The following is a 14,393-nucleotide window of genomic DNA, read 5'->3' as shown; positions in this document are numbered from 1 at the left end:
ATTACTGATCCTGAGTTACATCCTGTATTATGCTCCAGAGCTGCACTCACTATTCTGCTGGTGCAGTCACTGTGTACATACATTACTGATCCTGAGTTACATCCGGTATTATACTCCTTAGCTGCACTCACTATTCTGCTGGTGCAGTCAGTGTGTACATACATACATTACTAATCCTGAGTTACATCCTGTATTATACTCCAGAGCTGCACTCACTATTCTGCTGGTGCAGTCACTGTGTACATACATTACATTACTGATCCTGAGTTACATCCTGTATTATACCCCAGAGCTGCACTCACTATTCTGCTGGTGCAGTCACTGTGTACATACATTACTGATCCTGAGTTACCTCCTGTATTATACTCCAGAGCTGCACTCACTATTCTGCTGGTGCAGTCACTGTAAAAGTCTGTATACATACATTACATTACTGATCCTGAGTTACATCCTGTATTGTACCCCAGAGCTGCACTCACTATTCTGCTGGTGCAATCACTGTGTACTTACATTACATTACTGATCCTGTATTATACTCCAGAGCTGCACTCACTGTTCTGTTGGTGGAGTCTACAAAGATATGGGCAGAAGACAGGGGACATATGTACTGACCCCCCTCCATTGCTCCTATGATCTGCTGAGATTGGATACAGCAGCTCAGCTGCATTTTGTGCCTAGATGGATGTTAGTGTTTACAGTACGTTATAGACTATGGATGCGGAGGAGACGCCTTATTTCCCCCTCTGGAGCTCGCACACTTCTAACCATGGCGGCTGCTCTAGGGCCCCTGACCAGGATCAGTCCTCTCCCTTTCTTGCAGTTGGGGTCCCATATTGTGGGGTCCTGTCCTAACCCCACCGCACACTGGGCGGGGGACCCTTTGGCCTCATTGCACTGATATGTGTCAGGTAGCTGTGATACGAGATCCTAGATAACCTGAGCTTCCTCCTTCCCGGGAATCTTCATATCTGGAGGGACTTTGTCTCATAGAACCTTGGACTCGGATTATTATTCCTTTTCCTACTTCCTTTTATTGTGATTACATTGATATTAATATGTAACAATTCACATTCACTGGGAGTGGTCCGGGCCCCGGGGATTAAAGGTCACGGCCCCTGCTCTTCCACTGATTTCAGCTCCACGTATTTCTATGATGCTGGAACGCTCAGGTTGGGAGGCCTGCGGAAAGTCAGTGATCTTGTTGATTTTTCACAGACATCTGAATGAGCCCTAAACAAAAAACCCCCAAATCATAGGCTTCAATTCATCAAACAGAATTTTGACGTAAAACTCTTGGAAAAGATGCAATACTTTTAGTGCCAGTCATAGTTGCACAAACATTTTGCAACTTTTAGTTTTTTTATATCAGTCCCACAACCTTTTTTTTTTTATAAGTGGGCAGAGTTTATCTGGAGCCGGCGTGGCCACCACATTAATCCTACTTTACCCCACAAAAGTGGTCTGAATTGTTATAGAAGTGAAGTCCAGATCCTGGAAGATGCGGCACATTCATGAAAAGGAGCACGTAATGACCGTGGTGGCGCATCTTACTCCTGCGCACTCTTCATCAAGACTGATTGACATCCATGTACAATCCTATACGAGCCATAGTGCTGAATTGCCTCATTCTGCGCTCTGCAGGGTCAGGAGCACCACAGACGCTTTCTAGTGTGGGATACTATGGCCCCCGAATCCTTAGGACTAGCGTTTGGTACTCCAGTCATGATGTACTGCTGGAGTAAGATGTGTCCAATTCATTAAAGGGTTATTCCCCCCCAAAATAAAAAGTTATCCTCTATCCATTGGATATGGGGTAACTTGCTGGTCACTAGGAGCCTGACTGCTGAGACCTCCATAGATCTCGAGATCAGGGCTATGGAGCCATGAAAACGGGTTTCTGCAGCCCCATCCTGTATGAAGACAAGATGCACTCCATTCATTGTCCACCGGACTGCAGGAAATAGCGGAGAGCTGTGCTCCACATTCGGATGCACAATGAATGGAGCGTAAGCTGCTCATGCAGATTCTCTCCAGTTAGGATGAGGGTACAGAGACACTGTCTCAAAGCAGGGCCGGCGTTAGGGGCAGGCAAACTAGGCATTTGCCTAGGGCCCCCACTACCCCAGGGGCCCCTGGAGGCAAATAGAGGCAAATCATGCATCTGCAATGGGGCCCATGAGTCAGGGACGGCCCGATGCCAGAGCTGGCTCCGGTCCCCCCTTTCCGCATCGCGCATTCAACAATCGTAGATATCAATACAGTTGAAAGCAATGATGGAGAAGAGAGCGTCAGGTGACACTCCCTCTCTCATCATTCTGCCTCTGACACATTGCGCACCACGCTGTGCCGGGCAGTGGCGCTCCTGAGATGAGGAGATGCACTGCAGAGACTGGGGCAGTGGGGGAATGAGGAGAGGTATGTTTGTTCTTTTTGTTTTTTAAATAAGTGACTACGTCATGGCCATAAAACTGGAAGACTATTGGGGCTGTATTATACTCTTTGGGGCTGCATTATACTCCATGGGTTTGCATTATACTCTATGCTTTAGCCTTACACCCCTGTGGGGCTGCATTATACTCTTGTGGAGCTGCATTATACTCCTGTGGGGGTTGCATTATACCCCTGTGGTGGCTGCACTATACGCCTGTGGGGGGCTGCATTATACCTCTGTCGAGGAATGTGGGGGCTGCATTATACTATGTAGAGGACTATGGTGTGTGCATTATACCAGAGGTGTCAGACTGCATTCCTCGAGGGCTGCCAACAGGTCATGTTTTCAGGATTTCCTTAGCATTCCACAAGGTGCTGGAATCATTCTGTGCAGGTGATTAAATTATCACCTGTGCAATACAAGGAAATCCTGAAAACATGACCTGTTGGCGGCCCTCGAGGAATGCAGTTTGACACCTCTGCATTATACTATGTGGAGGACTATGGGGTGCATTATACTAAATGAGTAAAATGCTGCCTATTCATCGAGTGATTGGATTGTTTACGCCGGAACAGAAATCATTGTTCTCAGCAGCACATCACCGATGTAAATGTGCTGCAGATAACATGATATGTATGGGGACAGATTGATCTATTAGTGATCGTTCTGTCTCCATCTTTCTTTCTCAGTTGGTGTAAAGATCCTGGGAAACAAGCTTCGAATGACTTCAATATTGTTGATCACACTCATTTACTGGCCGGAGCAGTGGGGCCCCAATATGGCAGCATATAAGGTCCCTCTTTAAACTTTTGCCCAGGGCCCCACTTTGTCTAAAACCGGCCTTGCCTCCAAGTTTCAAAGTCCAGATCTTATCCTTCCTGAGGGTCTCAGTGATTGGACCCCCAGTGCTCAGCAAGTTACCCCCAATCATATTTATAAAGGATAACTACCGTATTTTCCGGCGTATAAGACGACTGGGCGTATAAGACGACCCCCCAACTTTACCAGTTAAAATATAAAATCTTCTTAAAAGTCGGGGGTCTTCTTATACACCCTATGTCGTCTTATAGGGCCGGTGAATATGTGCCTTTTGGGGGGGGGGGGGAGTGATCCTGATGCCGAGGGGGCGTCTCACAGGAAAGTGAGTATCCCCCATTACCTTATCGTAGCGGTGCAGCGTGGGGGTCTCAGTGCTGGGAGTGGCGGCGGCGGCTGCTGTGCTCTGGTGCGGCGGCTGCTGTGCTCTGGTGCGGCGGCTCCTCTTCTGTGTGGGGCCTCTGTGCTGTGAGGTGGCGGTGGCGGCGGCATATCTTTATCCACTTGGGGCTCCTCCGGCATCTCCTTAGCCCTGGAGGCCCCGCCGCAACTCCATCGGTGCAATGCAGCGGCCATTTTCCCGGAGGCAGCTCAATAGGTGCGATGCGGTGGCCTCCGGGAAAATGGCCGCTGCTCAGATTCAGATCTCGTCCCGAAATCTCGGGACACGAGATCTGAATCTGAGCAGCGGCCATTTTCCCGGAGGCCACCACATTGCACCGATGGAGTTGCGGCGGGGCCTCCAGGGCTAAGGAGATGCCGGAGGAGCCCCAACTGGATAAAGATACGCCGCTGCCGCCGCCACCTCACAGCACAGAGGCCCCACACAGAAGAGGAGCCGCCGCACCAGAACACAGCCGGTCCCAGCACTGACACCCCCACGCTGCACCGCTAGGATAAGGTAATGGGGATTACTCACTTTCCTGTGAGACGCCCCCTCGTCATCAGGATCACTCCCCCTCCCCACCCACCATATACACCGGCGTACACGACGATTCCCGGCGTATAAGACGACCCCCGACTTTTAAGAAGATTTTCGGGGGTTAAAAAGTCGTCTTATACGCCGGAAAATACGGGTATTTTTTTTTCTTTTATTTGAATACTCATTTGCTAAACAAACATGTGCAGAACACAATGAATTAAAAAATAAACAGTCTATGAATATACTTTATTGTCTTACATAGTAAAACAGCATTAAACACCAGATAAACAAGACAGAAAGAAGAAGGGGACGGGAACCCTAAAAAAACAAGAACTATAGGCTCCATGCTAAGTACATAGGAAGAGGAAAGGAAGGCCCAAGTGTGAATCAAGAATCACTGGGGTCACCTGAAAATCAATAGAGGCAGAACAAGGATACACAAAAGGCAAGTTACAAATGTGGGAAACAATACAAGACATAAAAGATCATAAATACAAATGTGATACGTAAACTCATAGCAAAAAAGTCTAAGCAGAGCAAAGTACAAGTGCACAGCGCCCGAGCCGCATGTTCAAGATGCAATGTCATGTATGACCAGACAAAATGACAGCGAGTAATAGAGGGACACCAACCAAAAAGGATGAGTTTTCACCAATCTGCTTTGTCTGGGTCCAAAAATGATATTTTCAGGGTTATCCATCCCCTGTTCTTCCTGCCTTGTTGGTTTGGTTTTTAATGCTGTACTCAATGTCTGTCCGCTATTTCATCCTTCTTCTCCGCTAGATTTCTAAAACTTAACATGGACAAAACAGAATTCATTGTCTTTCCCCCATCTCACGCCACTCCCCTTCCCCCAACGAACCTATCCATTACAGTAAATGGCTGCCCACTCTCCCCAGTGCCACAAGCTCGCTGCCTCGGGGTTATCCTTGATGCTGATCTCTCCTTCAAACCGCATTTCCAAGCCCTTTCCACTTCTTGCCGCCTTGAACTCAAAAATATTTCACAGATCCGTACATTCCTCAACCAAGAATCTGCAAAAACCCTAGTCCATGCCCTCATCATCTCTCGCCTTGACTACTGCAACCTCCTGCTCTGTGGCCTCCCCTCGAACACGCTCGCACCCCTCCAATCTATTCTAAACTCTGCTGCCCGACTAATCCACCTGTCCCCCCGCTATTCCCCGGCCTCTCCCCTCTGTCAATCCCTTCACTGGCTCCCCATTGCCCAGAGACTCCAGTACAAAACCCTAACCGTGACGTACAAAGCCATCCACAACCTGTCTCCTCCATACATCTGTGACCTCGTCTCCCGGTACTTACCTACACGCAACCTCCGATCCTCACAAGATCTCCTTCTCTACTCCCCTCTTATCTCCTCTTCCCACAATCGCATACAAGATTTCTCTCGTGCATCCCCCCTACTCTGGAACCCTCTACCACAACACATCAGACTCTCGCCTACCATCGAAACCTTCAAAAAGAACCTGAAGACCCACCTCTTCCGACAAGCCTACAACCTGCAGTAACCACCGATCGACCAAACCGCTGCATGACCAGCTCTATCCTCACCTACTGTATCCTCACCCATCCCTTGTAGATTGTGAGCCCTCGCGGGCAGGGTCCTCTCTCCTCCCGTACCAGTTATGACTTGTATTGTTTAAGATAATTGTACTTGTTTTTATTATGTATACCCCTCCTCACATGTAAAGCACCATGGAATAAATGGTGCTATAATAAATAATAATAATAATGTAAGATCATAAAATATAATCATATTATTTCTTATTACTGGAGTCCTGCACCTACCGTTATGTGGAAATTAATAGCAGTGTGCTTAAAACCACTGAGAAAGCTGAATCCTCATAATCGCATTTATTTCCATACACAGGCGCTGCAAGATGATCGCTCAATTCCAAATGAAAACAAGAACAAAATATACATTTTTAAACTGAAAATGAAGAAAAAGGAATAACTGGCATCTCCAAAAAATAGTCGTGCCTGCATTGTCATTGACAAACTGGAATCTTCACACTATACTGGAATGTGTTTCCAGACGTCACTTTTCGGTTAATCACTTATCTAATATTTCATTGTATCACCTTTATTTCTGATAACGGCTTTAACATCTGTGCGGCATGGAGTCACCTAACATCAGACCCCTGCGGACAGATCTTCCGCCCACGCTGACTGCATTACATTCCAACAAATAAAGTAGCGCTCTGTAGCGCAATAGCATGCAAACATGAAATATATTTATTGCATTACTGCAGTAGAAAATATGAAAAATTGAGAATACTTAGCGCATACATTGGCCAATTCCTGTATACCCAGCAGCCACGATAAGGCAATTCTCGTTGCTGGGAATCTAAAATGGCTTCTTTTACACATGAATTGGCCAATTTATGCGCTAAGGATTCTCAATTTTTTATATTTTCTAGCGCAGTAATGCAATTCAAATTTCATATATTTCATGTTTGCATGCTATAGCGCTACAGAGCGCTACTTTGTTTGTTGGTTATGTATGGAGACGGCTACTCTTAGTAAGCACCTGTTCACACCAGGTTTCTGTTTGGAAGTGACGGTCAGTCTTTTGATATTTGCACTACATTGCACACTTCTTTTGCATTCTCAGGTTTTGTATCACAAACGGCATTATTGATGTCGCTCCACAACTGCTCAATCGGATTGAGGTCTGGGGATCGGGCGGCCTCTTCATAACTCCTATCTAGTTGGCCTGAACCCAGGAGGTAACGTGCTGATGTGTTTAGGGTCATTGCCCATTTCATGGGTATTTCTTCTTCAGCATAAGGCAACATGACCTCTTCTAGTATTGTGATATATTCACACTGGTCCACGGTGCCTGGTGTGCAATAAATGGGCCCAACTCCATAGTATGAGGACATCCCCAGTCTATTCTGCTCGCACCTCCATGTTTTCCATTCCTCACAGTTACTGTGGCCTGGATTCAGTGTTTATGGGTGGTCTCACGAACTGTCTGTGGCCTTTAGACCCAATAAGAACAATCTTGCTCTCATCTGTCCATAGAATGTTCGGCTCTTCTTTTTAAGACATTCAATGTGTTCTGTGGCAAATCATAACCTTTTCAACACATCTGGTTTCAGCATTGGTACTTTACGAGGGTTTCTTGCAAATAGTTTGGCTTCACATAGGCGTCTCGTGATGGCTGCAGGACTCACAGGTAACTGAAGATCTTCTCTGATCACTTTTGATCTCAATCTTCTCTGATCTCCCTGCAGCTGATCAATGCCATCTTGTAATTCTACTATCAATACAGATGGTGGTACTTATTTTCCTACCACTATACTTAGCATAGAAAATAGACCTAAAAATTATTATTTATTAGATATACCGTACATTAAAAGGATGAATCACATCCAACAGCAGACATACATACAAAGAAAAATAAATATAAATGTGAACAGGGAGTTACTATCACACCCTAACCTATTCCCTCTTCTGTTACCTGCCTACCAACGGAGGTTGGCACCCTAGGGGGATTTGATAGTGGTGCCCCCGCTCCTCGGTGGCTGTCCCTATTTCCCTAGATGACCCTAGGTATACAGCGACATATAATTACATGCAGACCCAGGCAACATAAACCAAAGCAAATTGTTTCTTGGACAGACACCTTGGTAATTTGGTAATATTGTGTCCAAGGGAATGACAATTAGTTAAAAAAAAATCTCTCACTAGGACCAATGAACCATAAAACGCCAGGAATAGCTTATAATGATGGTATGTGTTTTACTCCATGATGATAGAAACCTATAATGTGTTAACAGATGATATTACACTGAATAAATCCTTCTCTGTCGCCTGCCTACCAGTGGAGGTTGGCGCCCCATAAGGGTATGTTTCCACGGGGTGTAATCTCAGCGCTTTGGACCCAGCGGATACCCCGCTCCACCCCTGTTGTACGCGCGGTGATTCCGGATGTGTTCATTGAACACACGTGGAATCACCGCATCGTATTCATAGACTGGGTTATTTAGGTATACAAGGTAAACAGACATGCTGCAGTCTGGAAAGACGCGTCGCATGTCCGATTACGCAGGGAAGCCGGAGGAGTCTCTGCACGCATAGTGGAGATGGGATTTCATAAAATCCCCTCCGCTATGCTGTAACATCTGGACGCAGCGTCCAATCCGCAGCAAATCCTGAATGGATCCTTAACGTGGAAACATACCCTAAGATACAATAATGGCGCCCCCACTCCTCAGCGGCTGCCCCTAAATGTCTTTGCGAGGCCCTACAACAAACCCTGGGGCAAAATCAGCAAGACCACATAGTGTGTAGTCATACCCATATTCAAAAGACGCTATGCCAGATACAAACAGAAGAAAACAACATAATAATCATTTTAGGTAAGGTGTGATGATAGGCAACAAAAAGATGACATCAAAATAATGATTAGAGACAAGAAACCACGGTCACTATTGACAGCAGCATCTAAGGGGTTAAACGGTCATGGCCTCTGCAAACGCTGATCGTGATTGATGCAGCAGGTTGTCAGCTATAGTGTACAGCCGACAGCTGTAGCATTTTCACCCTTCGGGGGATGCTATCCTCTTATATCACAGGTCAGTAAAAGTGCGAATTGATGGTCACTATGGGGTGCTGGAAATCCTTTTGGAAATGTGTAAGTGCAATAATTATCTGGGAGAAATACTTCATTTTCTGGAACAATTTCAAGGGCGCCAACACTTCCGGCTATGACTGTACCCAGAATCTGACATTCCAGCACCTGGACTCGCTGGATAAAACGATTTTCACTTTTACTGCAGTTTTTGTCTCAACAGTGTTGAGTGATGAACCCATTATGAGCCATGATGGTAAGATTCATACCTGCTGTGGCGCAGCCTCCAATGTGAGTCATCGGTTATGTCATAATCAGGTGCTGGAGATTCTGACCACTCAGGTCTCCATTAAGGATGTAAAGCGTCAGAGAGCAGGACCGTGGAGACAACATCTGGACGACGGCTCAAGATCAGAAGCCGCAAGGTGGAGAATCACAGCATCCCAGAGTCATGCTGTCCAGGTCCAGGTCCTAGCGAAGACCAGTCTCAGAAGAAAGAGGAGGGCGGCACCAGTCACAATGGCGCAGAAAAGGCCACATTTACCATTCGAAAGGCCAAACCGGACGACTGTCCTGAGCTGCTGCAGATGATCAAAGTGAGAGCCCCTGGGCATTAAAGCATTAAGATAAGCACAACCACACATAGATCTCTATACAGTCTGCGTTCACAATCACCTGCCTCCCATCATATAGTTAAAAAGGTCTTAAGGGAAAAGATAAAAGGATCTAATTATTCTCTGCAGGAAACAGCGCCACTTTCATGCATGGTTAGGTCTGGTACTGCAGTCAGCCCTATTCAACACCAGACACCGACAGAGATTAATATGGTCCTCACTAACATGACCCCATGATTGGACTGAGCTGGGCACATTTATGCTGAAATACTTTGTGCTGTAGGAGAATTCTGATAAAATGTGCAGTATTCTTATATTATAGGAACTCGCGGATTACGAGAACATGTCGGACGCTGTGGAATTAACGGAGAAAGGTGAGAGGACGACATGAGAGGTTACTAATGGCCTGTGAAGTGATACAATGTATCCGTCCAGTAGCTTTGTCATCGCCCCAAAAGTGGATGTTGTGATGAGAGATACAATGTAACCGGCTCCTGTAATCAGATACATTCTAATACGACTCTGTGGATCTCCCCAGGACCTGCAGTACGGATTTAAAGAGGTTGTCCAATAGTGACTATTCTGATGAACACTTGGTATGTGCACACATTGAAGATTCCATTGCGGATTTTTCCGCACGGATTCTGCAGAATCCGCAGGTAAAATGACCTGCGTTTTACCTGCGGGTTTTAAGCAGATTTTGTGCGGCTTTCGCCTGAGTTTTAAGGGTATGTGCACACGTTGCGGATTTCCTGCAGATCTGCAGCTTTTTTTTCCGCGCAGAAACACTGCAGATCCGCAAGTGATTTACAGTACAATGTAAATCAATGGCAAAAAAAAAAAAAGCCGTGCTAATGGTGCAGAAAACATTCCACGGAAAACGTAGCAGATTAAAAAAAGAACCATGTCAATTCTTTTCGCAGATCTGCTGCGTTTCTGCACCCATTCCATAATAGAAATCTGCAGGGGTAAAAAAAGGAAGAAATCCGCACAAAAATCTGCAACGTGTGCACATACCAAAAAAAAGGAGCAGATTCTGACCAGCATTTTTTGCCAAGAAATGCAGAATCTGCACGGAAAATTCCACAGTCAAATCTGCAACGTGTGCACATAAAAACTAATCCCCTTGGGGAAAAATGATGTACTAGTCCTTTTTATAAAAAAGTATAACTTCTTTATTAGAAACATTAAAATACAAACAAAACAAAAAACATGATCAGGTGTATGGAAGGTTGCACACTGAAACAATATCACCAGGGGCCCCACCCCCCACCAGTTACCCCACTCAGTATATGAAAATTGAGCAGCAAAATAGTGTAACCTTAAGGCTGCCTGACAAATGATATTAATCTGAACAATCACATATGAAGCTTCTATAATTAATTAAATCTAATTGAGCGGCCTCCCTTTACATTACATGGCTGTGCTGTCTGGATAATTTTATTTGTCCCTGTATGGGTGGATAATCTATATGGCTCTTTTAACTTATCCCTTGCCATGTAGGCTACTTTAATATATAGTGCCGTGGTTACAGTATGGATAGACTATTCAAGTGACTATTTCCATGGTACTATTTTGTAGCTACATATATTGTTATATATAGATATATCTCTTTGGTGCAAGTAGATTTAATTAATTATAGAAGCTTCATATGTGATTGTTCAGATTAATATCATTTGTCAGGCAGCCTTAAGGTTACACTATTTTGCTGCTCAATTTTCATATACTGAGTGGGGTAACTGGTGGGGGGTGGGGCCCCTGGTGATATTGTTTCAGTGTGCAACCTTCCATACACCTGATCATGTTTTTTGTTTTGTTTGTATTTTAATGTTTCTAATAAAGAAGTTATACTTTTTATAAAAAGGACTAGTACATCATTTTTCCCCAAGGGGATTAGTTTCTAAGCATATGGATGTGTCCGTATTATAATGTCTCCACATGGGGCGGTTTGATTATAAGTATTACATATAACTTTCCATCTTTAAAATATTTCATAATACTTTCCCAGATATGTGGTATGGTTGTTTGTTGATAATCAACGTGTGCACATAGCCTAACACCTGCGGAATCCTATAATGGAATAGATGTAAAACGCTGCAGATTCCGCACAAAGAATTGACATGCTGCGGAAAATAAATCGCTTTTGTGCGTGGAATTTTCCCCATGTGCACTGTGGATTTGGTTTTCAATAGGTTTACATGGTACTGTACAACACATGGAAAACTGCTGCGAATCCGCAGGGCCAAATCCGCAACATGTGCACAGACCCTTAGTCTGGGGTCTCCATTATGGATGCGCCACTCACCCAATGAAATATGTGCGGGCTCAAGTGTCCAGCGCCGGCGCAGTCAGCACCTGGAACCTCTTATGTATAATGTAGACTGAGCATGTGCAGATGGCCTTTGGCCACACATGCTCAGTACAGCTCAGCTCGCATGATCTTCCCTACAATGGCCAGGCAGGGCTGGTGAGAGGTCTCGTATGTGCTCAGCTTTAAGGGAGGTGAACGCCTCGATCCAGGAAGCAGAAAATGTAAAAAGCGCCTTCGCGAGAATGACATTGGAGAAGCGAGTAAGCGCCCTACAGCAAGTTTTAGAAAAAAAATGTGCATTTTAAGAATATTCCAGACATATTTGATGTATTATGAAACAATTCTTGAAAAATCAGGTTCGGTATTAATCAATCTTTTTAAATCCACTGCTGATTTTCGCTGCCGATATTCACAGTGGATTTCACCTGTTACCATAGTCCTGTCCACCTTCTCTTTACCAGATTTACTAGAAGACGGCTTTGGAGCCCACCCCTATTACCACTGCCTTATAGCAGAGATGCCAAAGAAAGAGGACAGCGAGGGTAAGTGGGGCCATGTGGGCAGAGAAGGGCGATGCCGCCCACGTAATCTGTACGTCATAGATGTCTCCTTACAGGCAGCGCAATAGTCGGATTTGCCATGTATTATTTCACCTACGACCCATGGACTGGAAAATCACTTCATCTAGAGGAATTCTACGTGAAGGAGCCGCATCGAGGTGAGAACTTCCCCCGTCCCCGTCCTGTTACCGTACGATTATCACACGGTGCCTCGTCCTGTATCACACACAACAGCTATGTTTCTCCACAGGTACGGGCATCGGCTCAGAAATACTAAAGAGGATAAGTCAGGTGGGTTCACTTATACACAACATGGACAGCAGGTGACTATGGAGCCTGGAATAGATGACCAGAGAAAATGCTGGACAAGCAGGGGGTGCTGGGAGATTACAGCTCTGAAACTGCTGAATAGTGAGTGCAGCTCTGGAGTATAATACAGGATATAACTCAGGATCAGTAATGTAATGTATGCACACAGTGACTGCACCAGCAGAATAGTGAGTGCAGCTCTGGGGTATAATACAGGATGTAACTCAGGATCAGTAATGTAATGTATGTACACAGTGACTGTACCAGCAGAATAGTGAGTGCAGCTCTGGAGTATAATACAGGAGGTAACTCAGGATCAGTAATGTATGAACACAGTGACTGCACCATCAGAATAGTGAGTGCAGCTCTGGGGTATAATACAGGATGTAACTCAGGGTCAGTAATGTAATGTATGAACACAGTGACTGCACCATCAGAATAAGTGAGTGCAGCTCTGGAGTATAATACAGGATGTAACTCAGGATCAGTAATGTATGTACACAGTGGCTGCACCAGCAGAATAGGGAGTGCAGCTCTGGGGTATAATACAGGATGTAACTCAGGATCAGTAATGTATGCACACAGTGACTGCACCAGCAGAATAGTGAGTGCAGCTCTGGAGTATAATACAGGATGTAACTCAGGATCAGTAATGTAATATATGTACACAGTGATGGCACCAGCAGAATAGTGAGTGCAGCTCTGGAGTATAATACAGGATGTAACTCAGGGTCAGTAATGTAATGTATGTACACAGTGACTGCACCAGCAGAATAAGTGAGTGCAGCTCTGGAGTATAATACAGGATGTAACTCAGGATCAGTAATATAATGTATGTACACAGTGACTGCACCAGCAGAATAGTGAGTGCAGCTCTGGAGTATAATACAGGATGTAACTCAGGATCAGTAATGTAATGTATGTACACAGTGACTGCACCAGCAGAATAGTGAGTGCAGCTCTGGGGTATGATACAGGATAAGTAATGTAATTGAGCCTATGGTATAATCTGTCACACGATATTTGGAGGTGCAGTTACAGTTCTTGTTGTTCGTCTCCTGTCGGTAGGAGGCCATAGGACAGCACTGCAGTGACATCGACTTTCTGGTTTTGTCTTCGAACGTGGCCGCCATCCAGTTCTACAAGAGGAGAGGCGCTGCTGACCTATCGGAGGAGGATGGCTGGCACCTGTTCAAATTTTCTCAGGACGACCTGAAGCGGATGGCAGACTGAGCCCGAGCCTGGTGCCGGTAATAAGAGGATGTCTCGTGTCTTATTACAAGATACTTTACAGTCAGAAATTAAGTAACATCTGAACCAACGACTGCCGGCCGGGGGCAGGATGTCCGTTACTCCACAGCCATTACACATACAGGGCGTTTTGTTTCTGTGAATTGCAACAGTAAATCTGGAAATAAAAAGTTACCTGAACGTCCAGAGACGGGTCCTCGATTCGTGCCGTCATTTTCCATTATAAGCGACATCCCATGACACAAACGACAGGAAAATGTCAGAACCCAATTCGGACCACAGAGTGAAGGACTTTCCCTCAAAAGAGAGATCAGACATGTCCAGCTGAGAGGGGTGAAGGAAAGTCTGCGGAGACGACCAGGCGGCAGCTCTGCCAATCTGCCCAGTCGGAGCCTAAAAGCCAAGAAACTTGTTAAAAAAAGGGGCGTCTGTACGCGGATATTGGCAGGAGGGGACGATCATCTGGTGGAATTCAGTCCCTGCCCATTGAAGACACAAGAACAGTAATCTCCAGTAGCCTCCATGACTCAGAGGAAGAGTCAGCCGGTCTGATGCAGTAGTTGTAGGACTGTCCAGCAGC

At 45.4% G+C, this 14,393-nt stretch overlaps 1 protein-coding gene across 4 annotated transcripts; it reads left to right on the top strand.

Annotated features, from left to right (window-relative positions):
- Positions 1-9,073: 9,073 nt before the first annotated feature.
- SATL1 (spermidine/spermine N1-acetyl transferase like 1) lies at positions 9,074-13,999 on the top strand. 4 transcript variants are annotated; one of them, XM_077286476.1, is made up of 6 exons: positions 9,074-9,364; positions 9,705-9,756; positions 12,155-12,235; positions 12,310-12,411; positions 12,488-12,664; positions 13,700-13,999. In XM_077286476.1, exons 1-6 carry the CDS (start codon positions 9,356-9,358, stop codon positions 13,723-13,725), a joined length of 447 nt encoding a protein of 148 aa, XP_077142591.1. In that variant the 5' UTR covers positions 9,074-9,355; the 3' UTR covers positions 13,726-13,999. The 4 variants fall into 4 exon arrangements, with proteins under 4 accessions (XP_077142591.1, XP_077142590.1, XP_077142592.1 ...); XM_077286475.1 differs by having other exon boundaries at positions 9,080-9,364; positions 13,631-13,790; XM_077286477.1 differs by having other exon boundaries at positions 9,085-9,364; positions 12,504-12,544.
- Positions 14,000-14,393: the final 394 nt, after the last annotated feature.

This window comes from Ranitomeya variabilis, chromosome 2 (assembly GCF_051348905.1).
Source record: "Ranitomeya variabilis isolate aRanVar5 chromosome 2, aRanVar5.hap1, whole genome shotgun sequence".
Classification (NCBI taxonomy): domain Eukaryota; kingdom Metazoa; phylum Chordata; class Amphibia; order Anura; family Dendrobatidae; genus Ranitomeya; species Ranitomeya variabilis.
This window is presented reverse-complemented; position numbering and strand designations above follow the sequence as displayed.